This window comes from Theropithecus gelada, chromosome 7b (genome assembly GCF_003255815.1).
Source record: "Theropithecus gelada isolate Dixy chromosome 7b, Tgel_1.0, whole genome shotgun sequence".
Taxonomy (NCBI): Eukaryota; Metazoa; Chordata; class Mammalia; order Primates; family Cercopithecidae; genus Theropithecus; species Theropithecus gelada.
In genome coordinates, this window is record NC_037675.1 from 89,700,092 (window position 1) to 89,727,376 (window position 27,285).

At 45.6% G+C, this 27,285-nt stretch overlaps 1 protein-coding gene across 2 annotated transcripts in view; it reads right to left on the reverse strand.

The window, feature by feature from the left end:
- The window catches only part of KCNK10 (potassium two pore domain channel subfamily K member 10), a 145,147-nt gene extending 118,298 nt beyond the window's left edge, over positions 1–26,849 (reverse strand). Inside the window, exon 1 of one of the 2 annotated variants that reach the window (XM_025392246.1) lies at positions 26,346–26,849. In XM_025392246.1, coding sequence (XP_025248031.1) covers positions 26,346–26,385 — 40 coding nt within the window. In that variant the 5' untranslated portion in view covers positions 26,386–26,849. Of the gene's footprint in view, positions 1–22,689; positions 23,193–26,345 lie in introns of those variants that run through there. The other variant, XM_025392245.1, reaches the window with a different exon arrangement.
- Positions 26,850–27,285: the final 436 nt, after the last annotated feature.

Sequence of the window (27,285 nt, forward strand, 5' to 3'; positions counted from 1 at the left end):
TAAGGAAATTGTTCAATCTGAATTCATTCCTAATACTTCTTTTAAAGAACTCGCCTATGCTTTCAAATGAATTGAATGAATGGAGTCCAGAATTCCAAAATTCAGAAGGTTTTCGACTGAAAATTAATTTTATCATATGTTTTAAATAAATAAGAAATCATTTATCCTATATTAGACTTCCTTTTCTCAATCTGTTAAGGGGTTTTCTGTCCTCATCTGAGCAAGTATAGACCAGTAGTTACAAATACAGACTTTGGATTCAGTCAGATCTAAGTTAGACTCTCAGCTCTACTATTCACCAGCTCCAGGACCTTGTGGAAATTTATTTACACAGCAAACATTAATTAAAAGCTACCATGTGCCAGGCACTTCGACAGACCTCCTTAAGTCTCAGTGTTCTGAGAATGAGAATAACATTCCCTGATAGTAGAGACATTGTCAGGACATTTAATCTGTCAGGATTAAATATGATAATGTATGCAAAATGCCTGGCACTCTTCCAGGTTCATAGTAACAATAAATGTTAGATATCACTGTCATTATCACCATCATCATCATCATCATTATCATTATCTTGAGTCGTTGTAGAGCCTTTAGTGCTGCTAATTTAGTTCCCCTTCTTAAAACTCTCTCCTCCCTTGACTTCACGGAGATATCATTGTAGTGTTTTTAGTTTATTAATTTTTAAAAATTTGAATTTGGGTTTATAAATTTTTTAGTTTTAGTTTATTAAACTAACAAATAGAAGTTTTTTTTTTCAAAGAGTTAGAGGCATAATGCAGAGAATCCTAACAGTATGCTACAACAGAGGGTGCCCAGCAGGAGTGGGCGGTTAGACAAAGCTTCTTGGAGGACATGACATTTGGACTGAGATTTCAGAGGTGAGGAGGAGCCAATCCTATGAAAATTGGGCAGAAGATAATTCTAGGAGGAAGACAAAAAAAAAAAAAAAAAGAAAAAAAAGAAAGGGTCACGCAAAGACCCTCAGATCAGGAAGAGCTTGCTTTATTCGAGGAAAGCAGAAAGAAGTGCAGCATAAGTTAGAGGAAGACGGCTCAAGACCAGCCTTGGAAAGAAGGTCAGCACAGCCAGCACTCAGGGTGCTGCAGGCCAGCACCAGAATTTTACGCCAAGTGGAAAGAGGCACCAATACAGAATTTTAAGCTGAGGGTCAAGAGAAATCGGATTCATATTTTTAAAAGATCACTGTGGCTGCTCCACAGAGGATCAATTATTGGGAGCAAGGGTAGAAGAAAGGAGGCCGATAAAAAGACTGTCAGCTATCCACATAGGAAGATGCATGGAATGAGGGTGGCAGTAGCAGAAATGGAAAGCAACAAACAGATTCTGGATGTGTTCTAGATATCGTATCAGGCAGGACTTGCTGGTGAGTGGAGTACAAAATGGCAGGGGTGGGAAACAGAGGACTTGCACGACATGCCCAGACTTTAAGCAACTGTACAGATAGATGGTGGTGCCCATCAATGAGATGGGAAACTCATTCAATGAGATGAGAAACTCCTGAGAGAAGCACGTTTAGGATATACTTGGCATATATGTGATACAAAGGGACTGCTGAGATCACTCAGGAGAAACTTACAGAACCAGACGAGAAGGACCTCAGGTCTAACCACTTGGGCATTCAACCAATTATAGGTAGAGCAATGGGGAAGGAATCAACAGGAAACAGGAGTGGCCAGAAAAGTTAAAAGAAAAACCAGAGCGGCCAGGCACAGTGGCTCATGCCTGTAATCCCAGCACTTTGGGAGGCCGAGGGAGGTGGATCACCTGAGGTCAGGAGTTCAAGACCAGTCTGGCCAACATGGTGAAATGCTGTCTCTACTAAAAATACAAAAATTAGCTGGGCGTGGTGGCACACACCTGTAATCCCAGCTACTTGGGAGGCTGAGGCAGCAGAATCGCTTGAACCTGGGAGGCAGAGGTTGCAGTGAGTTGAGATCGTGCCACTGCACTCCAGCTTGGGCGACAGAGAGAGACTCTGTCTCATATAAATAAATAAATAAATAAATAAATAAATAAATAATCAATAAGTAAATTTTTAAAACCCAGAGGAAATGATGTCACAAAGCATGTGATGGAAGTGAAGTGCTTCAGGAAGGATGGGGTGGCTGGCTGTCAAAATTGCTGGGAAGGGTCAGGGAAAATGTGGCAGACACTGCCTAGCACTTTCATCTTAGGCACCCCCCTTCCTTGATAACAGATCCAATTTTGGTTAAATGACAACATTTCAAAGAAGATGGGTCCCATTCACAGACTCAGGGGATGAATCTTAATTGGTCCAAGCCTATAAGGATAATACCATCCCCCTTTGCCAGTGATGAGTTTAGGGGGGTGATATTTAAGAAATGTGCATGGGGCTCGCAGGGTAAAACAAACATCCTCCATGATAAAAAGAAAAACATAGAGGTCACTTCCCTCCCTTCCCTGCTTTTAGATAACATAATATCTGCTGATGTGATCAAGAGAGGCAGGGCAGGAAACCGAAGTCTGGGTCTTTGAAAGTGTTATGAAACAGCCAAGCCAAGCCTGGAACACCCTTGTTCAGTGAGGACGTAACTCTCTTAACAGTCAACGTCTGTATTGTGTAAGCCACTTGTATCAGGACATTCTGCAACAGGCAGCTGAAAGCATCATAATTGGCACTTAAGATAAAAGGACAGAAAGGTGATGCAATGTCCATAAGTGGCCTCCAAAGGAGCAGCCCCTGTAAAGTGGTGGTGGCTTAGAAAGAATGTGAGGGGAGGAAGTGGGGATGGTGACTTCAGACCACTCTTTCCAGCAATTTTGCTGTGAAAGGCCTAAAGGGATGAGGGGTGGCCGGTGGCAATGTGGAGTCAAGGGGGATGACACAGAAGCCCATGTATATGCTAGTAGGAATATCCAAGTAGAGAGGGAGAGATCAATTCCCCAGGAGAAGAGAGGATGCCCCAAAGAGCAAAGGAGCCCCCAGCATAAGCAGAAGGGATGGCCTTAGATAGGAAAAGCCGCCCTTCATCCAGAGAGGAATCAAGGTGGGACTGGTGGGTGCAGATACAGGTAACCTAGCAGACTTGATCTGGGGAAATGAGGTTGTTTCGACCAACTGCTTCTTCTTTTTTTTTTTTTCCAATGATGTATGAGGTGTTCAAAATGTAAAATGTTTCTCAAGACCTATGTAAAAAAACTTCCTCCAATGTGAAGTCCTTCCTGAATCGCACACTAAAGTCCCTCCTTCACTCTTTCACAGAACTCTCTTCTGAAGTAGGTATTCTGTCTTGTGTTATCATTTGAGTTCCTTGTGCCACCAGAATGGACACTCTTTAATGACAGGGACCATCTCATTATCATCTCAATAGCAATCAAAGAGCCTGGAACACACGTTTAATAAATATACTGGATTGCACTTTGGGAGATTGAGAAGGGGGATCGCTTGAAAACAGGAGTTGGAGACCAGCCTAGGCAACATAGTGAGGCCGTCTCTACAAAATAAATAAATAAATAAATTAGCCAGGTGTGGTGGCATGTTCCTGTAGTCCTAGCTATTCGGGAGGCTGAGGCGGGAGGAGCACTTGAGCCCAGGAGTTTGAGGCTGCAGTGAGCTAGGATCACACCACTGCACTCCAGCCTGGGTGACAGAGCAAGATCCCCTCTGTCAAAAATAAAATAAAATGAAATAAAAATACTGAATTGAAGTAGAGTCTTACTGTAATGAGGTAAGAAAAACAACTGACCCTCATTATTCACTGAATATATATTTGCAAATTCTTCTACTTGCTAAAATTTATTTGTAACCCCAAAATCCAATCAATATTCATGGTGTTCTGCAGTCATTCGCAGTCACGCGCAGAGCAGTTAAAAAAGTTTGAGTCACCCGATGCACATGTCCTCAGCTGAGGATGAACAAGGCTACACTCTGCCTTCTTGTTCTAGCTCTCATGCTGTAAGCAAGTGTCCATTTTGTGATCTATTTAGTGCCATGTTTTTCACATTTTGTGAAAATGTGTTGGTGCTTGTACTGTTTAAAATCACCCCCAAGTGCAACGCTGAAGTGCTATCCAATGTTCCTAAGTGCAAGATGCAAGGTGCCTTATGGAGAAAATATGTGTATTAGATAACTAACGTTGTTCAGAAATGAGTCGCAGTGCTGTAGCTGTGAGTTCAATACTAACAAATCAACAATATATACGAAATAAGATGTCTTTAAACAGAAACACACATAAAACAAGGTTATGTATTTAGTTGATGAACATGTGACCTGACCGGGTGCGATGGCTCATGCCTGTAATTCCAGCATTTCGGGAGGCTGAGGCGGGCGGATCACCTGAGGTCAGGAGTTCGAGACCAGCCTGGCCAATGTGGTGAAACCCCATCTCTACCAAAAATACAAAAATTAGCCAGATATGGTGGTGTGTGCCTGTAGTCCCAGCTACTAGGTAGGCTGAAGTGGGAGAATCGCTTGAACCTGGGAGGCGGCGGTTGCTGTGAGTCAAGATTGCACCATTGCACTCCCACCTGGGTGATACAACAAGACCCTATCTGAGAAGAAGAAGAAGGAGGAGAAGAAGAAGGAGGAGGAGGAGGAGGAGGAGGAGGAGGAGGAGGAAGAGGAGGAGAAGGAGAAGGAGAAGGAGTTGTTGTGACTAGAGGCTCACAGGAACCTAACCCTATATTTCCCCTAAAAGCAATGGTTCACTATTTGCTAATTCAGGATTTGCAGCAACTTTATAAAACATAAGAATTACCATAAATGACGAGAATCAACTGTACTTGATTCTGCCCTCTTCTGAAAAGGAAAATTATGGAAACAAAGTGGTTTGATGAGACTGGAACACGCCTCATCAAGCTTTACCCTCTCTTTTCATGCTGCATGGATCACTCACCAGCACCAGGATTTGTTCTAAGATGTCTTGGGGAGAAAACTGCCAATCAGCTGTGGATTGTGTCCCCTGAAAGCCATGATAGCCTGCCTGAGAGGTTGAGCATCCCCTCACTCGTGTCATCAAAGCTAACTGATTGGGGCAGAAGGCAGAGAGGCAAGAAAAGGAGGAAGCTTTACCATATGTCTTCATTTGGGTTTCCCCAGAAGCTGATTCTACAATTACGATTTGAGCACAAGTGGTTTGTTTGGGAAGTGAGGAAATTGCCAGTAGGGAATTGGAGAAAAGAGAAAGGGCTGGGAAGGCAGCCAAGAAAACCAATAAAAGGTGTAGTATCAAACTAGCTACTGCTGTCGCCCAGTGGAATTTTTCCTACAGAGGAAACTGGGACCCCATGTAAACCATATTCCCGAGTTATCCTACCCAAGGCTGAGGGAATTGGGGTGTTTATGCACCATCTTCCATCAGTTATTGGTTGAGGGCTCCTCCTGGGATGCACTAATTCCCCAACACTTCCTGCCTTCCATGGGAGCAGCAGAGTAGGCTCAGTCAAGAAAAAGGCAAAAAAAAAAAATGCCAAGTTGGCAGTCAGAAGCGAGCCAGCATGAGCTGAAGTGGTGCGAGCAGGAGGATAGGGACAGGCACTGGAACATCTGCTACATCAGACCGGGCTGCTGCTGAAAGTCTTACATAAACCCAGAGCAGGAACGGGGCCACTGCCATGAGAAATCCATGGTAGACGAAATTTCTATACAACAAGCACATATCTGCCACCGGAGGCCTAAAGTGTTCACGTAATTTCAGCTAATTATCTGATTCAGGGGCCAATTTCCACTAGTTTTAAGTCAAAGTAAGGTTTCATGGTGTTTATATAGGTTATTTTCCTCCTTCGTTGGTGGAAGCAAGATGGAAAGCTCATTTGCATTTTAATGATAAAATAGGACCTTTTCCCTAGAATAGCATGTGAGAGAACAGAGCAGGACAAAAGTAATTTTGGGGAAATGTGGGGGAAGATTAGTACTTCATAGGATGTGCTCTGTCATCATGATAGCTCATTCCCTGATGATGAAGTGAAGACACACATCCCTGCCCAAGAGCCCGCTGGTACCAGGCCTTTTCCTTCCATGAGTACCTGTCCCCACCATCTCCACTGCCATCATAGCAACTGAGGAAGGGATACACCATCTCATGGCTCCAGAAAAGCACTGGGGTGGGTGGAGGGGGCACGGGGCAGGAGGGGAGCCACCTAAGACACCATAGTGTTTCATTACGATCTATTATTGAAGACAAGACAAGAAAGATGGCATTTCCCTCATCATATTGAGTGACTGGTTGCTGGGTTTCCAACGCACAAAGCATATTTCTCCCATCACTTTCATTTCTGTAACTATCCAAGTTCATACAATAATCCTTAGGAAATGGACAAAAGAATTAGACTGGCCAACACTATGTGAGTATGCAGACATGAAACCATATCCTCCTCAAGGTAGATGGAAAATATCAGAGTTCTTGCAACTACAGCAATTCCTCAGGATGTCCACACCCAGTGGGACACACCCCTCTCTATAGAAATGGTGTTCTGCATGACGCAGAGGTCTAACCAGAGACCTGTGAGTGGATGAAAAGGCCAAGGTCTTGCCTTGGAGCCAAATGGACCTGGGCACAAATCCCAGCTCAAACGCTTTCAAGATGGGTGGCCATGAGCAAATTACATACACACTCTCAGCCTCAGTTTCTTCATCTTCCAAATGGACTAATACAACTGTCTCAGATGATTGTCTTCATTCTTCATTCAAAATAGATATGGATGCAACATGAGTGAACCTTGAAAGCATTATGCTAAGTGAAAGAAATTGATCACACACACACACACACACACACACAAACCTACATGTTGTATGATTCCATTTATATGAAATGCTCAAAATGGCAAATCCATAGAGACAGAAAGTAAATTCTTGCTTGCCAGGGACTGGGAGAGATAAAATGGGGAGTGACTGCTAATGGATATAGAGTTTCTTTTTGGAGTCACAAAAATTTTCTACAATTAGATAGTGATGATGATTGCACAACTCTGTGAATATACTAAAAACCACTGAATTGTACATTTTAAATAGGTAATTTTATGGTATGTAAATTATATCTTAATAAAGCTCTTATTTTTTAAAAATAGATAAGGAGTCCTTGTTACATCCAGATCCTTTGGAAGCCATGAGCATCTAAGTCGGTTGGCTAAACATTAGGATATTAACCGGAAGAACAAGCAAGTGACTCAGGCTACTGTGAAGAGTAAATTACATATTACACGCTAAGCACTGAGTACTATGCCTGAGCCACTGAAGACCCTCAGCAAGTGGGTGTTACCAGTAGCAGCATCATTGATGTTTATTAGGTGCCTCCTGTGTGCCAGGCATTGTGCTCTGCTCTTTGTGTGCATGGTCTCATTTAAGAGATCTCATTTAACCATACCTACCCTAGGGAGTAGTTACTTTTATCATTTCCAGTTCTCAAGTTGGGAAACAGACACAGAGGGGTAAGTTAGTGCCTAAGATCGGAAGCTTGGGAGTGGCAGAGCTGGTGGGGCACACCTGAGCTCTTGCACATCTTCTCGTCACACACTTCATCTCCAGCAGCAGCCGTGGGAGTATGACCACTGTCAACAACCATCAGCGCCTCCAGTCAAGGTTCCCTCGATCACTAGGATGAGCTTAAAACAGAGCGGAAATCTCTGATAGATACTGGAAGGATGGCTCCTACAGGTCTCTTCCAGCCACTCAGCTGAGAGTCCTGGCAGTGGAAGTGCGGCCTCATCCAACCTGCCTCAAACTGCAGGTGAGACTCTCACTACCCCTGGATTCTTAATGGACACCCCAGTCAGTCCAACCATCTGCCGCTTCCTTAAGCCCTTGTGACCCAGACTGGCATCCTTGGTTCTCTGTTGGCCTCAGTCTGCCCCAGCAGCCCAGATAAGGCTAAGAGACTGCAAGGCATATAACAGACAAAAGTCCTAATTTCCCCCTACTCAAAAGACATGTAAATTAGACACTTTGGAAATCACGTGTAGCAAAAAGTTACTATCTGCTAGAGTGTATTGTGTGTGTGAGCGCGTGCACACGCATCCAGGTGCACGCACACTTGTGTGCGCTCACGCAATTTGTACTCGAGTACCTCACATTTCAGCATCTTGCAATTCCTTGGAGATTAATTTACACGCCATCATCATGGAAGAGACTCAAACTCCAGTCTCGTCCCAGTATACATGCACAAGCCGCGGAGTCCTAATTAACACAGACTCTTCACAAAATCTAATTACAAACTAGGCAGCTCTGAGGCCTTCTTTGAAATCACTAAATTTTCTAACAGAATGTCACCACCTTCGGTAGCATCAGTACTCATTCCATACTAACTTCCCATATTAAGCATTTTTGCCTGGCAATGGAATATCAGAATGGCCTCATTTTCATCCTTATTAACATATTTTTGGAACCTCTTTACTTGTCAAATGTGTGCCTGAAACAGATTTCTGAAATGCAGAAGTTGACCTGAGTGTAAGAGATGCTAAGCCTTGGCTAAATGGCTAGTTTCATGAGGGCAGAGACTTCATCTTATTTATTGCTGTACCTCCAGGGCCTACGACAGTGCCTGTCACGAAGACGACACCGGGCAAATATTCACTGAAGAAATGAATAGATGTCTTCTCCAAGAGGCTGAATATACACTCACATTTGTACTTGCTGCAGACGCAGAGAATTTAATTTGAAATCTCAGAACCGATATGCTCCAGACTCTAGTAGAGCCTACCACTCTTCCTCGATTCTTTTTCCCATAGGAGGGAGAATATCAAAAAGTCTCCAGCAGGCACAGCATGGTGGCTCACACCAGTAATTCCAGCACTTTGGGAAGCTGAGGTAGGCAGATTGCTTGAGCCCAGGAGTTCGAGACCAGCCTGGGCAATATGGCAAAATCCCGTCTCTACAAAAATGCATAAATCTGCCAAGTCTGGGGGCATGTGCCTATAGTCCTAGCTACCCAGGAGGCTGAGGTGGGAGGATTGACTGAGCCCAGGAGGTCGAGGATGCAGTGAGCTATGATTGCACCACTGCACTCCAGCAGTGATCTTGTCTCAAAAAAATAAAAAACTAAAATTAAAAATTAATAAAAGGCCACAACACCTGTTGGCATTGCCATAAGCATCACTGTTGAATAATGAAGGTTAGCATTACAGGTTCATAGATATGCTTCATTCCCTCTTTGCTGTCTGGGCAAGCACAAGTCGCTTGACCAATCTAGATTCAGTGTTGCCTTAAGAAGCCTCAATGGGCTTGGATATCTCAAAGTTCCTTCCAATTTATGAAGTCAATGTAACATGAGCAAGGCAACCTCTGAACAACATTTGCACAACAAAAAGTTGCTTTCAGTGACCTTCCTGTCACTCCCACCCTCCAGAGCCTTCAGCCTGCTCCCTACACAGTACCTGACTTCTCCCCTTCCCACTTGACACCAGCCTATCAATAAATATCAGTCCCTGGTTCTGTTCTCTCTTGGTCCAGTTCTCTCATAGAAACTATTGATTTGGCTGCACCCATGGGTAATTGAGAATTAGTCTGTTACCCTGAGGAACTACATTTGCATTTTAACAGGATGTGTTCTGGAGCTGACGTTTTAATCCATATCTCTATCAATGCATTTATCGCGGTGTATCATAATTACTTGATGATGTACCTGTCTCAGTAGCTAGACTGTGACTTCTTTGGGTACACAGCCTCGGGTCTTTTTCATCTTTCTGTGTCAAATGCCTAGCCCCATTTCTGTAAGCACTCAGTCGCTAAGTGTTTATGGAAAAACCAGATGGATGAGTGACAACACCTAATGAATAAAGTAACGGTTAAGGTTGTAGGCATCCTGACAGTCATGGGAAGGAGTGGTGTGTGTCAGCTGTGGAGAGGGACTCTACAGGGCTCTTCAAATCCCACCCCCTGTGGCTGTCCGCTCTGCCTGTCTTTAGTACTGAGGCTGAATGCAGAGATTATTGCCTGACCAGCAGGCATTCACGCTCCTATAGAAACTGTGTTCTCACCCTGCCAGAGAAAGGGATCGGCACATCAGAAGCTTTCATTAATTCAGGCTTTGGGGAGGCCTTCCAAGCTAAGTCCACAAGAACACAACTAGCAGGGGGTCCCATTAGAGTCAAAGGAGAAATACCCCAATGTTACAATACCTCTGGACACACCAGGAACAAAGTGACGGCGGGCATGGAGGGGCAATTTTTATCAGATCCACTATGCTGAACTGAAAGCCACAGGCTTCCAAAAGGCGCGTGAAGTATAACAGAATATGAGCGAGTGCACCAGCTTTGCATTTATTGATTCATCGACTGCAGATATGCAGATTGTCACAGAATCAAGGGTCGTGTAACAAAGCCAGGGAAAATATCATTTTAATTAACAGAAATTGAAAATGCAATCGCCATTGCTTTCAGATATACCTCCCATTTGCAACCAGAAGTTTGGAATTGGTTATCATAATTCAAAGATGTCAAGAAAAGCTCTTTTTTCTGCATAAATATTTTTTAACAGCTTTTATGTAGGATTCCTATAAGAATACACAGATACCCCAGGTGAGGTCAGCACCATGCCTGTCACACAGTAAGTATCCTCTGCAAACATTCGCTAAAGCAATCATTTGACTTATTAGCGATTTAAATAAAAATATGATTGTGTCATCCTCCCACTTCAAATCAATCAAGACCTTCCTGTTATTCTCAGAAAAAAAAAGAGCTCCTTAGTAAGACCTACTATGCCCTACATGACCTGAGCACCCCCCTTCTTTCCCCACCCTCATGCGCCATGCCACACCTCACTTTCCAACCAGTACCAAACCCACATCTCCAAACAAGAGACCGGGGCTCTCTTTCCTGCACCTCATTGCCTTTCTCTGTTCATTTAAAACACATCTGAAAACCTCACAATCTATACCAGACTGTGAGTGCAGGAGTGTTACTGGAAACATCGAGTGCCATGAGCCACCATTGTTATGCCCAGCTGTAAATAAGTTTAGAGTATCTCTACTACATTACTTAGGACCAATTTTCACAGTAAAAATCGAAAAGCGGAGGAAATTAGGTACATGTGGCTTCGTCTGGATCATAATGAATCCTTGTGGATCCCAGAATTGAAAAAGGGGCTGCAGGAAGTATTGAGTTAGTAGGAAGTTAAAATCGCCAGTGTAGAAACCACCCTGAAAGTGAGTCTCTTGTCAGGGTGGTTGGGGGCAGGGATGGGGGAATTTCTGGATGAAAGAATAGAAGGGAAAACAACAGAACCAGAAGGGGGGCACAATGGCATCTTGGCATCCTGAGACTTTTTCTACTCTTGGTTACTATGGTTACAGACGCAATCAGTGCTGGCTCCTGAATGTGACTGGGGCCCCAGGCAGCTCCATTCAACACGCTCTCACCCTGTCCCAGACCCTGTCTTTGCCATTTTGTGCAGTAAGTGACATATTCAACAATGTCCAGCTCCTGATCATTCTCAAGTCCATGGTGCAACTCAAAAGAAACCATATTCACTCGCCTCTGCCCAGAACACAGAAGCTCCAAAACTTCCTTCAGAATATAAAATTGCCTCAGGAATAAGCCAGGCATGTAATGTTTGGAAACATGGGAACCTCTAAGGCATCGGATGCATCCTGCTTCCGCTTCCTGGAAATCATTTTCTCAAGACTGTACAGAAAAAGAAACAAGATTGTCAAAAAAATGTTTACTCAAAATATGACAAGGAGTGCTAACGGTCCTCCCTCCATCAGCAGCTTCTCACTGTGTGTTTGCCATCACCCCCAGGCACACGGTCCCTGCCATCTTGGCAGGATGCCGACTTGTGTTTCAGTCACCATACAGACACATGGCCTGCAGGCACTGCAGGAACACACCAGACACACACCAGACACCCCATTCCCCAGCATTTCTACTGCTCGGCCTGGAGGCCATCCTGTTTTTTCTGGTTTTACCCAAGGAAGTTAAGTTGTCAGTCACTGACTCTGTAAAAGAAGGGACATTGTAAAGAAAGGGACTCTGTAAGAGAATTGGGACCATGAGTTATCACACTCCACCTCTAGTTTCACAGTCAGAAAAAATAGGGTGGACTGTGGGGTTTTTTTTTTTAAATAAATGTTTACACATTTACCCATAGCATGGTGCCCACACAAGACAGGCTCAATAGACACTTCCAGTATTTGAATAATACAACAAGTTTGGACTGATAGGTATGCTGGGATCTGTTATAAGATCATATGTTCATATTATACATACATCATCATCATGCTCACTGTCTTTCTAGAATAATGTTTCAAGCCATTGGTAAATGAAAAGGTAAAAATGGAGTTAAATGAATCATCATTCTGTGGTTAAGTAGAAAACGCAGGCTTAAACAAAATTAAACAGTCTTCTGAACTACAGGATTATCAGAGAGAGGCGTATGAGGCAGAGGTAAGAGTTCAGGCATTAAATCAGACAGACCTGGGTTCAAGTCGTAGCACGACTAGGTAACTTTGGGCAAGTTACGTAAGCTCTATAGGCCTCAGCCTCCTCATTCAGAAAGCAGAGATAATAATTTCACCTATTTCTTTGGATTATGAATAGGATTATATGAGATAATAACTACAAAGCACTTAGCCTAGCATGTAGTGCCTATTCAATAAATAGGAAAAGATTCTCATGGTGATTTTTCAATGTATCCTCAAATTCTTTGACATGCCTCCCTTCCAACGTGAATGCGATCACCCCCACTCCTCCCCACATGTGGACTAACTTTAGCGACTGGCATCTAAGGAAAAGAATGTAGTGGTAGTAACAATATGTGATTTTTGAAGCTAAGTCATAAAAAGTGTTGCCAATTCCACCTTGTTCTCTCTTGAATCACTTGTTCTTGGGGAAGCCAGACACCATGTCACATATGAGTACACATAAGCATCCCATGGAGAGGCCCACATTGGCAGGAAACGAGGCCTCTCCCCAACAACCAGCAGCAATTTGCAAGTCACATGAGTGCTCCACCTTGGAAACAGATCCTCCTGCCCCAGTCAAGCCACCAGATGACAGCAGCCCAGACAACATCTGACTAGCCAATGACAGACTCCTAGTCAGACCACCCAACTAAGCTATCCCTGAATTATTGATCCACAGAACTTATGAGATAAGAAATGTTTATATTGATTTAAGCCACTAAATGTTGGGGTTATTTGTTACACAGTAATACAGTAACATGCTAACGTGCATGATGACTCTCTAGGAATGACTGAGCACGTATCATACTGCAAACTGACTTTACCATGACACCACTTTTCTTCTCAGAGTATCTGATGAATCTATGTCTCATAGAAGACATTTTGGGAAATGTTGGTCTGGAATTTAACAGTTTATGAAGTTTGTTCACATTTGTCTCATTTGATCATCTCAGCAACTGTGAAGTGGTTATTATTGTGATCTTTATTTTATCCAAAAGAAAACTAAGGCTAAGAAAGGTTAAGTGACGTGGCCAAGCTCACATAGTGTTATGGTCTGAATGTGTCCCCCCAGAATTCATATGTTGAAATCCTAACCCCAAAGGTAATGTTATTAGGAGATTGGACCTTTGGAAGGTAATTAGGTCATGCGCATGGAGCCTTCATGATTAGGATTAGTGTACTTATAAAAGAGGCCCAAGAAAGACTCCTCACTTTTTCCACCATGAAAGGACACAGCAAGAAGGCACCATCTATGAGCTGAAAAGCGAGCCCTCACCAGATGCCAAATCTACCAGTGCCTTGATCTTGGACTTCCCAGCCTCCAGAACAGTAAGAAATAAATCTCTGTTGTCTATAATCTATCTAGTTTGTGGAATTTTATTAAAGCAACCCAAATCAACTATGATACACAGCTAATAAAGTTGGTACAACATTAACTCAGACTCAAATATTGTGATTCCAAGCCACGTTCTTTCACTGGTCTTTTCTCTGACTTAACCAGGACAGCCTAGGTTGTTTAAATCTGAACTAAGAATACTAAGAGTCTACCAGAGTACCAGGAGGGTTGTGCTCTGCTATGGACCACCTCCTGGATGATCCAGACAGTGAACCAGATGCTTCCAAGAGGCTGAGCTGGAGGCTGCCCTGACTTCACAGGCTGTCTACTGCAACTGTGAGAACAGCATAATGCAGGTACCACTCATGCAGCCTTTATGATGATCCAGCATTCTTCTACAAGCTTTGCATGTATCACTTTATGTAATCCACATAACAAACCAAGGAAGTAATGGCTGTAATTATCTCTATCTTGCAGATGAAGATACCAAGTCATAGAAAAATGAAGCAATGTTCCCAAATCAGCCTCTAGTAAATCATGCTTGGATGAGGACTTAGGCAATCTAAGACTACCAGGGAAGGAAGGGATCTCAACAACCAAAAACTCAATTCCCTCCTTTTCTAAATGAGTGTCAGAGCCAGTCCTAGAAACCAGGTCACCTATCCTAAGCTCCTATACTGTACAGACGGTGACATTTTGCCCGGAGTCTAGGTTAAATGACTACAACATGTATTTAATCTCTTTTCAGGTTATCGTAATAATGCATAGGCCGAACCAGATAAATTCCTTTGGCCTAAAGCAACATTCTTAGCCAGCAGAATCCAGGAGCTGGCCCAGGTTGGTCCATGGTTAACATGGGTAACAACATTCCCCAATTTTCAGAGAAAAATACAAATTAATAAATAGACTTTTTTCATCTCTAAGCTTTTCCTCCCATCAATTTTTCTTAAACACTTGGTGCCTGACTTTTGTCTCAGAGGACAAAGTAAGTGAAGGTTTGATGTCAAATATTTTATCACACCTAATATCAAGCATCTCTATTCTGCGTGTCAGGCTCATATCACATTAAATTTAGTAAGTTATACTATTTATCTTTATCATGCTAAATATTTGGTGTGTGATTATTTAGGGGATCTCAAGTTCTGCTTGCACATAAGAAACTCATTTTCTTGGTAGTATAATTTTTGCTAGCTTGCATGTCAAAATTATGAATATTGGTGTTTTAGGCATCTACAAAGGTTACTGTGACTTCCAGACTCTCCATCACCTGACCAAATCTTCATTTTCTATTCAAGGAACTCCTTTTCTTTTCTGAGAATGAGTCTTGCTCTGTCACCCAGGCTGGAGTGCAGTGGCGCAATCTCGGCTCACGGCAAGCTCCACCTCCCGGGTTCACGCCATTCTCCTGCCTCAGCCTCCCCAGTAGCTGGGACTACAGGCGCCCAAGCAAACTCTGCAGGATTTGGGGAGGCGGGGTGGGGAAGGAATAAAGGAATGAAGAAAAGAAGGAAGGGAGGAATGAAGGAAAATTTCCCTGTAATCACCTGGCTTATGTAGGGCAGTAAATCCTATGTTTTCCTTTCTAATCTTGTTTCCCCACCATTCCACTCTGCTTCAAAGTTACTTCCATGGAAAGGGTAAGTGATGAGACTAGAAGCTATTGGTAATACAAAACGTAAAATTTCCTGAAATCCTATCCACCCCCCAGCCTCATCCCCACTACCTCCAATGCCCATCCCTCCCCACCTCCCTGGCTCTGGGAATGGCAAAGGTAAAGAATGCAATGCTCCCTCATGACCATGCCATCCCCTACCAGCGACTATGGCCCTCCCTCACTCCCTCCCTTCAACCCTAAATTAAGGATTAGGAAGTCAGGTTTCATTTTCAATTCAGAGTACTCAGTCCTAGACACTCACAAGGGAGAAAAAAAAAATCTTAAACTGTGGCTGCAAATGACAAATAAATGTTCTAGCAAGTAAATATGAGGTCCTTATTTCCCCATTCTAGGTGATGGTAATCATCCAGACGTAGATAAACTGTAAAGTCTCCGCTAAGAGTACCCCTAGGACCAGACCCCAAAAGTGGAAGGTCCCTTGGACCTCCATAATACTTATGGAGAGAAATTACCCAGGTGGGTGTAACCAACAGGGTGACCACACTCCTAGTGCCACGTTTAGGTAGATTCTGTAACCAAGCCATGCAGAGCTAAGCCCCTAACTCACTCTAACCTCATCTGGATCATCCAGTAGGTGCCCTTTATAAGAATCAGAGTACAGAAAAAGATTGTCACTTTTATCCACCTTTCTGCATCAGCCAAGGGAGCTGTCCAAACGGAAACTTCCTAACTGGCTATCAGTAGAATGGCTTCTTTCTATTTTATCATTAAACTCTTCCTCTAATTCCCTGTAGACTAAAAGCAGAACGAAAATCACTAGCTCACTGTGCCTATGTTAAATATACTTCACACCATATCTCAGTTGTGGTTGAAGTTTCCTAATGAGGGAAAAGACTATATTTTTTAAATGCATCAGATTTAAGGTGAGGCTCATATGGAGCCAAAGTACAGATGTTTTGGAAATGGCATGGAATAGCAAAGTTATCCTGCTCAATCTTAATTCAACCCAGTGGTCACCGGGATTGGCAAAAGGATGGTGAAGCTCCTTAGATACTGCTGGAAAAGAAGCCTGAACTAAATCTTGGCCAAGACAGTTTTTGGAACACAGCTCCTTGGTACTTTTGAGGATAATTGTGGTGATTTTGGCACATTTTAAATCCCATTTGGAACACTGATCTCCCGAAAATTGGATATTAAATAAAAAATAGATTATTTTCTTTCCAGGAAATCTAAGCTATGCAAATGTGTGTTTGGAAACACATTAATAAAGCTAGCACTTAAGCAACCTAGCAAGTTGAAAATGGCCCCCATTCACGAAAGACCAAGATATTTTTTTAGCCAGTACAGCAGAAGGAAGATCTAAGGGTCTTCACCTGAGCTCATAAGAATGAAAGTGTAAACCTGTACAATAAGTACAACCTGCTGAAAATAGCCGTCGACTAAAGATTCACTGATCAACAGGGAGACTGCTTCCTCTAAATCTCTCAGAGAAACCTTTGAATACACTTTTGGGTAACAAAGAGCAAGAGAGTGTGGAATGAACAAAGACGCTGGGAGGAAGGAAAGCTTGAAGGAAACTGTCATGGACGTAAGCATCAAAAGGCCTAGGGTAGCCCCAGCTCTGCCTGTTTGTTGCTTTGGGCTCCCACATAAATCATTTATCCTTTCTACATCTTGCTTTATGTGTCAGTAAATCTAAGACTCTAATTCCTACAAAAATAGGGTTGTTTAAAGAACAAATGAGATCATGCCTAAAAAGTGTTCTGTAAGCTGAAAGGTGCTATGCACATAAGGTATGGGCTTCTCCAGAATTTTGCATTGAAATGTGCACTAAAAATGCAGCTTTTTAAAAAAATCCAGCTCCAATCCTATAGCTTTGCTTCTTTCTTAAGTGGATTAAAGTACCTAAAAATAGCCACACTCCAATAGCTAATATGAGCCAAATTATTTATTGGTCACTGACCATATCTTTAGCAGGCTAGATCAGTCCACCCATCCACCCTCACCGCACTTCTATTCAGCCTTCTTACGCCTGGTCAAAGATGAGAAAAGAAGGAAAACAGCCCACTGGAGGCTTTAGGGAGAGCTGGAGCTTGCAAGGAAGTGGGAGTATCAGTGTCCTTTCTGATAATGCCGGTATTTGGGGATATTCTTCCTTTCTCCTTATTTGTACTTTGCCATTTGTAGCTTAGAGGCGTCCTGCAATTTCCATGATGCATAAAGCCTTCGGTCCTCTCCAATCCATTCTGCCAACCTTCCATTCACTCAGCAAAGGGTTGCTGAGTGCCAGGCACTTTCCACGGCACTGGGGTTATGGCAATAAACAAGACAGAGAAAGTCCCTGCTCATGCAGCTCATATGCTAGTAAAGGAGGCTGGCACCAAATATGGCCCATGAGTAAGTGAGATGGTTTCAAGTCATGACAAGTGCCAGTAAGACAACTGAACAGATGACATAAGAGAAAATCATGGTGCTGGGGAACAAGAGGAGAGGTCTTTCAGATGGGACAGGGAATCCCTTCCTGACAAGAGGACATTTGAGCTGAGATTCAAATGACGGAAAGGAACCAGCTATGTGAAATGCATTATAAGCAGTGGGAATTCCAAGCGCAAAGGCCCTCAGACAGATGCAAGTGTGATCTATTTGAGGAATGAAAGGAAGACAACTGGCCCCAAGATCAGATCAAGATGGGGAAAGTTGAAGAGACAAAGTCAAAGAGATAGACAAAGGCAATGACTCCTTTCTCCATGGAAGGGAAGGGAAACCCAGAAAAGCTAAATGAGCAGCCCCAAGTTATACAACTAAGTATTGCTACAGCTACTTTTAGAAGCTAATTATTTTGCCCCCAAATCCAAAGTTTTTTATACTGTATTCATCTGCTTGCCTCTAGTGAGAGGAATACTATTTACAGATCTTACTGTTTTAACAAGATCTTAATACACAAAAGCAGCAGGTAAATACCAACTCTAAGCAGAAAATCATCAACAAATGATGCTGATGATTTAAAGTGCACGTTGCCGGGCGCAGTGGCTCACGCCTGTAATCCCAACACTTTGGGAGGCTGAGGCGGGTGGATCACCTGAGGTCGGGAGTTCAAGACCAGCCTGGCCAACATGGAGAAACCCCGTCTCTACTAAAAATTCAAAAATTAGCCAGGCATGGTGGCGCATGCCTGTAATCCCAGCTGCTCGGGAGGCTGAGGCAGGAGAATCGCTTGAACCCGGGAGGCAGAGGTTGCGGTAAGCCAAGATCACGCCATTGCACTCCAGCCTGGACAAAAAGAGCAAAACTCCGTCTCAAAATAAATAAATAAATAAATAAATAAATAAAGTGCACGTAAATGCTGCTATGAAAGCTAAGACTTAGAACCAATCTACTTCTAGTAGGTCCTACACAAACAGTAACGCTCTTCGAAGAAGGCTCTGTTCCATGACTAGGAAGGAAGGCCATAGCTCACCAGAGAAGAACCATTTTACATTTGGGTCTTGTTTTTACCTACACCTCTTGACAATGCGTTGCTTAATCCACCCAAATGCCATCCAGACCAATCTATTCTCAAACAACCTTCATTTTGTGCTATTAAATTGTTGGGTAATAAGGCTGTAAGAAAAACATTATAATTACAACTGCCTTCCACAACCCATGAGAGCACCTCCGCCTGAAGGGTCATGTCTGTTGATAGACAAATCCTACAGTCCAAGTAACGTGAACTGTCTCTCTCCTCTTTCCCCTAATACTGCTGGGTTCCCCTTCAGCTTTTCCCTGTTAAACATATTTGGTCTGTGTAATCCAGAGCCTCCAAAATACAGACCCAAACTCCGTCCAGTAGTCACTGACTTGCCCATCAGACATGGAAATGAAAACACTATTGTCTAAATAGGTTAGTAGAGAAAAGAACGAGTAGGGTAAGGTTGAGTCACTGTCTCCTCTTCTCCTTCCTCCTCTCTCTTCCTCTCTTTTATCCTCCTCCTATTCCAATCCCTTTTCCTCTTCATCCTCTCTCTTATTCTTTTCCTCCTCCCAACAAGCTTCTTCACTTCCTGAGCTTTGGGAAACTTACCAGGCAAAAGCCAAAGTCCCAGTAAGAAACACAGACTTGAAGAGTGTTTAAGAGCCCAGATTCTAATCTTGTCCTACTAGCTGTGCAATCTTGGGCAAGTTACTCAACCTCTCTGTTCCTCAGTTAACTCATCTGTAAAATTAGGATAATACCTTCCTCCTAAAATGTTTGTGAAGATTAAATTAATACTTGTAAAGCACCGGGCGCGGTGGCTCACGCCTGTAATCCCAGCACTTTGGGAGGCCGAGGCAGGTGGATCACGAGGTCAGGAGATCGAGACCATCCTGGCTAACACGGTGAAACCCCGTCTCTACTAAAAATACAAAAAATTAGCCGGGCGTGGTGGTGCATGCCTGTAGTCCCAGCTACTCGGAGGCTGAGGCAAGAGAATGGCATGAACCCAGGAGGCGGAGCTTGCAGTGAGCCAAGATGGTGCCACTGCACTCCAGCCTGGGTGACAAAGCGAGACTCCGTCTCAAAAAAAAAAAAAAAAAAAATACTTGTAAAGCATTAGAAGAGCACCTAGCACATAATTCTATACAGATAAGAGATATGCCACCTCACTCCCCACTCTCTTCCCGCCTCCATCCCCTGGCTAGAAAAGACTACTGTCACCCCTACCTTTGGGAACAACTGTGCACAAAGTCAGAGAAACTCACTGGAAGGCAGATTAGTGGCGTCATGATGGCAATCAAGTGCCAAATGGGACTATGAGACTAGAACACTTACACCATCAGATAAGTATCGTGAAAATAATTGTATGAAATAATACACATAAAGCACCTGGCATGCAATGGTTGCTCATTAAATGTTGTTATTTTGTTGAGGTTTTTTCGCACCATTGGTTGTAACTGAAGTTGCTATTTGCATGCTTTTCTTCACTGTGTCAGGCTGTATAATGTGTAAAATTCATCTGTGTTCATCACTGGAACATGAATATATAGAATGATGATCATACAGAAATATGCCTTAAAACCCAAAGCCAGCTTCACAAAATCAGTATCAGAGTGTTCCCTCTGTACCAAAGTTCCTTGAAGAGCCTGACCCCAGCATTTAGACAGCTGCCCACCTAACACACCCCTTGGATGGCTTGGGGACATGTCCCACTCAACAAGTCCTAGATTGAACTCATGAGCTTTCCTTCCAGACTGGTCCTACCCTGGCTGCCATCTCAGTCATTCCAATTCCTTCACTTCACTTTCACACATTATTCATGCAAAGCCTGTTGATTTCATGTCCTCCACAGCTCTCTACTCCAACCGCTTCTCCATGCCCACAGCAACTATTCTGGCCCATGCTACCATTGTATCTGGTCCCCCATATCCGCAAAGCACATAGCCCTTGTTTTGAAACTTAGTTCAAATCGTGTCACTCTTTGTCTTGAAATTCTTCATTGGCTTAAGATAAATACTATACTCTTCCAACCCCACAACCCTACCCCACCTCCAACAACACAGGGCTTGGTGGTGGGGGGGCTCGCCTGTGGATCCCCCAGTCATATTTCAAAACACAAGCTCTCTTGCTCTCTGCTAGGGATAAATACGTTTTTCAGGGATTTCCCAAAAGAAAGCCAAAGCACACTTCCAAATTTCCAGAGATTTCAAATAGAGACAAAATGAAAGGTTTGTGCTGTGTTTGCGGTATAACAGCCTGGGTGTTTAAAAAAGGCAATACCTCTTCACTCACTCTTCAGTAGCCATGGGAACCTTCTTCAGTTCATCAAATACACATGCCTCTTCTGCCTCAGGCCCTTTGCACTTGCTGTTCCCTTTTCTGCAACAATTCCCCTCCTCCTTAGACAATTAACTCCCATACATCCTCCAGGCCTAAGTCCAAGTGTCATCTCCTCAGGGAAGCCTTCTCCGGTCCTTGTCAATCTCTTCTATCAGATACTTTCTTAAACCTCTGATGCTCTCCTTGGAGCATACATAAACTTTGAAGTATGCATTCCTCCATGCAATGATTGATTTAGGTCTGTCTTCCTCACTGTAAACTCCAACCCAGAGCTTCTGTCTTTCTTGTTCTGACTGTATCTCCAGTGCCTAGGACAGGGCTTAGTATGCAATAGGCATTTAACAAATATGTTTTTCAGGGATTCTCCCCCCAAAAAAGCAAAGGCAGACCTCCATATTTCCAGAGATTTCAAGTAGAGACAAAATAAAAGGTTTGGGCTGTATTTAAGATGTAACAACCTCGGTGTTTAAAAAAAGGCAGTATCTCTTCACGCACTCTTCAACAGCCAGTCAATTCCTAAGACATTTACTCAACAAATAAGAAGGTTTCTTCTCTCCAGTCTGGAGAAAAAGAAGAAATGCACTCATAAAGAACATTAAACACACACGCACCCCAAATAAACAAATTTCGATCCCAATACACACAGAGGCGTTGCCTCGCCTGACACACTTGTCAGATGAGCTAAGAGAAATGCTAAAGAGCATTCTTGTCACAACTGGACACGCGGTTCCAACTTGTTCTGCTCCCATACTGATCATTCCCTTGGAGCCTTAACATCTGTATGCTAATTACAGACACGGTGGCCGACGCTAGGCACACACAAATCCGTCTTAATCGCTCCCTTTTGCGTGGATGAAACCTGATCCAACATTCGTAAAAGCATGCAAACCACACCATTGCTTGAGCGGGCACACTTCGTGCCCCTCCCCGATGCCTTGCCAGCCCCACCCTTCTCACAAACCACCCCTCCTCCGCTTCTACTCTGACCTGAGCCTAACTAGCTGCTAGGTTTGGTAATAAGATTGAACGAAGACTCAGGAGGCCCCGTGGGCTCCATTATTCTGCATGCCCTGCGAGAAGGGCCCACCCCTAGGGACGGCTGCTGCAACTCGAGCCCCACTTGCTGCCAGGAAACCTTTCCCACTGAGGACACCCGGGCATGCGGCGCAGCTCCAGGTCCAGGGGGAGGCACCCCACCCATCTGCCAGAGAGACAAAGATCACCAGAAACAAAGGACACACGCACACACACACATACACACTCGCACACTCAAAGTCAAAAGCAAATACCGACACTTGCAATTTCAAACCAAACAGTCGGCTTGGTCTATCTAAATAGATCTGGAGACAATCCAGGAGGGACAATGATTATGTGGTAATTACAGGCACTATCTGGGTTCGGAACCCACGCTGCCTCCGCCCTCCTCCCACCCGCGCTGCAGTTCCCAGGCGCATTTCCCAGCCTCAGGACACACGCTGCCAGAAGAGAGAGTGCTTCCACTCAAGGAAGCGCGCACACGCCGGAGACAGAGGCAGGGCGAGGGCAGCCAAAAGTAGGAAATACCCACCTTTAGGATCCCAGTTCACCTGTTTTCTTGGCGTCTCGATTGGAAATTTCATTGCTCCGTTGCCCAGAAGGGGAAGAAATGAAAAGAACCCAAATAATAATAAAGTCCTCAAGCTTTACACGCCTCGGTTTAGCAGTCCAACAAAACAATTTCCGAGGATGGGGGAGCCTTGGACTGGCTCGTGGAGAAACCCCAGAAAAAGACAGGTGGGAAAATACTGGCTTGGGGGAGAACTGGAGATGGCTTGGGTGTTTGCACCGGCTAGGGGGTGGCCGGCCGCGGCCCCGTGGGTAAATGAAAAAGTAAGATTGGCGAGGGGTGGATGAAAGGATGGAGAGGAAGGCTTGGGAAGATGGAAGAGCCAAGCTGCTTCCCGAAAGCGGTGCCGGCAGGTTAGGGGCTAAGCAGTCGGAAGACTGGGGCTAGGGAGAAGCCCACTGCAGTGTCACTCCAGCCCCCGAAGGCGTGTGCGCACACACTCCCGCACACACACACACACACACCCGCACATACACTCCCGGGCGCGCGCTTGGGCGGGCACGTCAGCCTCGCTCGGCCGCGCTGAGCGCACACGCCCCACCCCGGCCGCGGCTCCTCGCCCCCGGCGACGCCCCCCACTTCCCGCTCCCCGAAAGCCATTGGATATAGAGGTGGCGCGGCGCCCGGGGAGCGCGCGGCGAGGGCTACCCTCCCCGTGGCGCGCCCCAGACGCCGCGCCCTGGCAGGAGAGAGCAGGGCGAGCAGCGGACCGAGGCGACCAGTCGGGAAGGCGCGCTGAGCTCCCGGCACCCGGCCCGGGGCAGCAGGAGGCGGCCGCGGACTTGCCCGCGGGACGGCGGGAGGCGGTGGGCGGTGGCGGGGAAGCCGCGGAGGGGCGGGGAGCGAGCGGCGGGGGCGCGGCTACTTACTGGCTCGGTCGGCCGGCCGGCGGGCGGGCGTGGAGGCGGCCGCGGCGCGCTTGCTGGAGTTGCAGCCGGAGACACGCTTGGTTGCCTGGAAGGCGCTGCAGGAGGCGGAGGAAGGGACGCTGCGGCCCCGCCGCAGACCTCAGCCCCTGGGTCACCTCTTCTCACCGCTCCCACCCTGGGGTCTCCCTCCTCTTTTCTCACTTCATTTTTTTTCCTCCCGCCCCTGGCTCTCTCGCCTGAGTCCCGAACCCACGTCCCTGCCGCACTCCGAGGAGGCCCGTGCCAGCCATGAGCCTTTTGTTCTGGGACCGCTCCGCGTCTGCTGCGCACTCCCCGCCCGGGGAAGCTCGCTCCCCAGGCGCAGCTTGGTCCCTTTCCCAGTTACCTGCACCCGGACTGGGGCCGCTGGTCGTTGGCTGGAAAGGGGGCTTGAGAGAGGTACGGCGGCCCCCGAGGAAAGCGGAGTTGCCAAGACCTGGCAGCTCGCGGAAGCGGCGACCCCGGGAGCCTGGGACCCAGCCGGGAAGATGCGAAGGGACCCAGATCTGTTCCCAGAAAGGGGCTAAACCTGGAGCATTTATCTAATACCCTCTCACTGCCCCTGCTTGAAAGCCCACAGGGGTTTGTGGTGGGGCCTCAGTCTCCAGAAAAGCCAGGTGGTGCTGAGGTGATCTTGAATGGGTCACTCTGAGTATCAACATGAATGATGCTGACAGATTGCTTCGGATGCCTCGCAACGGAGCCTTACACGTAGTAGATGCTCAAGAAATACTTGCTAAATGAAGACATGAATTGCATGCTGCAGTGTTGAACAGGAAGTAGTTTAAACCCCTACTCTGGCTTCCAGATAAGCTTACTAAAATTTGTTGTTCATTCAACATATATATTGAACCCCTTCCAAGTGCCATCACTGTGCTATGTGCTGGCCATATGGCAGAGAATAAGATAGAGATCTTGCTTTCATGGGGCTATTTAGTGCCATAAGGTCCTGTTAGATTGTTGTTGCCTTTACTTACGCATAGAAATAGCCCAGCTCATTCCCATGCCTGCCAGCTGGGGTTCTAAAATCCCACACTAGCAGCTGATCTCTGAGTTGCATGCCACTCTAGGGCACCTTGAGGCTTTTGGGGAGCCCTCTGTCAGCAGCATCTTTCTCACCATCTATCCCTCACTATCACATCAAGGTTTCTGGGTCCAAGAGCAAGACCTACAGAGGTCCGCTGTGGTCTGTAGGAAAGGTGAGTGCTTTGTCACTCAGGCTGGAGCCCTGAATTCTCTGCAAACCCCATTCAGGCAAAACCAGTACCAATCTGATGGTGCTACTCTGACTCTTCAGCCCTTTAGGCAGGTTCCCCGGGTGCTTCAGAACCATCTTCCCGGGACTCTGTAACCACACTTTGCCTCTCTCTACTAGGACTGGGAGGATGGCTAAGATATAGAAATCAAACAAACAAGGAATCTCTGTTTCTCCCAGTCCTGCCCGGAGACACCAGTGTGTATGTAAATTCTGTTCTCAAGTCCAGAGGGAGCTGCTTCTGAGAAAGGCTTTCGAACCTCACTCTGCACTCTTCTCTTTAACTGTTCACGGGCAGCTGGACTCTAGCACAGTCACTGCAATACAGTGTTTTTGCCTGCATCAGAGCCAGAGAGGGGTATCAGCGGAGAAAGATACCCTCTCCTGAGTCATCAGAACATGGGGAGGCATGATTGACATTTACGGAATTCCCCCTCACCATCTCATATTCCCTCTCCATTCATCTTTGTTACATCATTTTGCAGAAGCTATAACTGGCCTCCTTTTACAGATGAGAAGATCAAGGTTCAGAGAGATTAAAGAAAGACTCCCAAGGTCACGATATGGGGATTCAAACCCAAGTTTGTAGGACACAAAGGTCCATGCTCTCCATGGGAGAACCTTGTGAGTTCATCCCGTCCCCAGACCCATGAATCTGACCCTGAACCTGTCTGATGGTTTCGTTTGGGTAATGAAGGTCTAAATATGATATTTTCTAAGCCTCCAGGCCCTCTTCCTTTGCAAAATGAATTGAGCTATCGTTGTGTTCTGGGGTCTGCTTCCAGGATTTAGTTCAGTGTCCAAGGCAAATTTCTGTAGCAGGAAATGCACCCTTAGAATGCAACATCATTCAGCCAATCAACAAACGTTTATTGAGCATCACTTGGGTACAAGACAGGTTGCAGGTCCTCATTAAAAGTTATTTGGGGCCCTCGGTAATAATGACCTTCCCCAGAATGGCAACAGCAGGATGGTTATGAGGGGAGGGCTGGGGATGGGGAGGTTGGGGTAGACTCTATTAGGGTAGGGAGCAGGATCAGTGTCTAGTGCTCCTGGTCTGCCTTGAAGACGTGCACTAGTCATTGGCCCTTAGGATGATCTCTCTGCTTAATCACTGGATACCGCCCCCTCCTTTCATTTCCCCACTTCCAACCTCTGGAGCTTTCTCTCACCTCCACTTTCATTCTCCTTCTCAGAATGTAGACAAAAACAAGTTTATGACTCCCCCCAAAAAAATCCACCAAAATTAGGTAAATAAATCCCAGTACCGTTTCCCACAACGTGCCTGAAATCAAACACACCTCCTTCTCTACTGCGTATTTGGAATGGACTGTATGGAGTGGGGATGGAGGGAGACCTCCTCCCAAGAAAACTTAGCCCTTTGGGCTACTGCAATCCCTTTTCATCCCCTTCGGTTCTACCCTTTGGTTATTTACAGGCTGGCCTTCACTTACCCAAGGAAGGAAAGAAGTCGTCTGTGTAGAGAAAAAACATCCAAAAAAGATGCCGCGCCAAGCGGTTCCGTCTCCCTCTGTGCCGCTGCAACTTCCATGGCTATTGCTTCAGGCGGGTTAAGTCCGGTGGAAACAGACTGCCTAGCTTTCCTGCGGCAGGAAAACAAAACATCGTGGCGCAAAGTCTCCCCGCGCTCGTCGTCCCCCAGCAGAAGACCCGGCCCTCAGTGCACTGGGTGGCAAAGCGCTGTTGTCGGGCGCACGGGTCTCTGCAGCTCAAAACCTGCCCGGCCAAAGCGCGGCAATAGTTGCTGCACCACTTTAATGAATGCCGTGTGGTCCGGCATGGGAAGGCTGGGAAAGCCCGAAAACCCCAGTCATCTCTGGCGACGAAGTTTCTCCGAGTTGGCTGGCTCCCTTACCCCCTCCCCACGCTCCAGCCCGGGGTGGCTGTGAGACCGGAGGAGACGCTGCCTGCCGCGTGGGGAGTCTCGGGGTGGCTGGCAATGATCAGCTCAGCCAGAGAAGAGTCGAACACGGATTCCGGGGCGAGGCACGAGAATTTCCTGGGACAGCGAACGGCAGGGAGTGATGAAGCAGCTTGGGGAATCCTGTTTAGTGCCAGTTCTGCAAACAGAAGAGGGAGGAGACGGTCTGATTAGAATCTACTTTGAATTCACGAATATTAGACTAAATTCATTAATCTGCCTTGGATTGTTTCCCTTTGATTTCATCCCTCTTCCCTGAAGTCCAGAAGAAATCTCAGCCTTCCATCTTTTCCCCACCCCAAGACACCTCCAAGTCCTCTTCCCAAAAGAACTGCAGTCAGGTTTCCATGTCATTTTGTGAAAATACCCCCCGCCACACACACACCCTCCACCACACACACACACACACACGCACGCAAACATCCCCTTCATATACCCACTCAGTGGTAGTA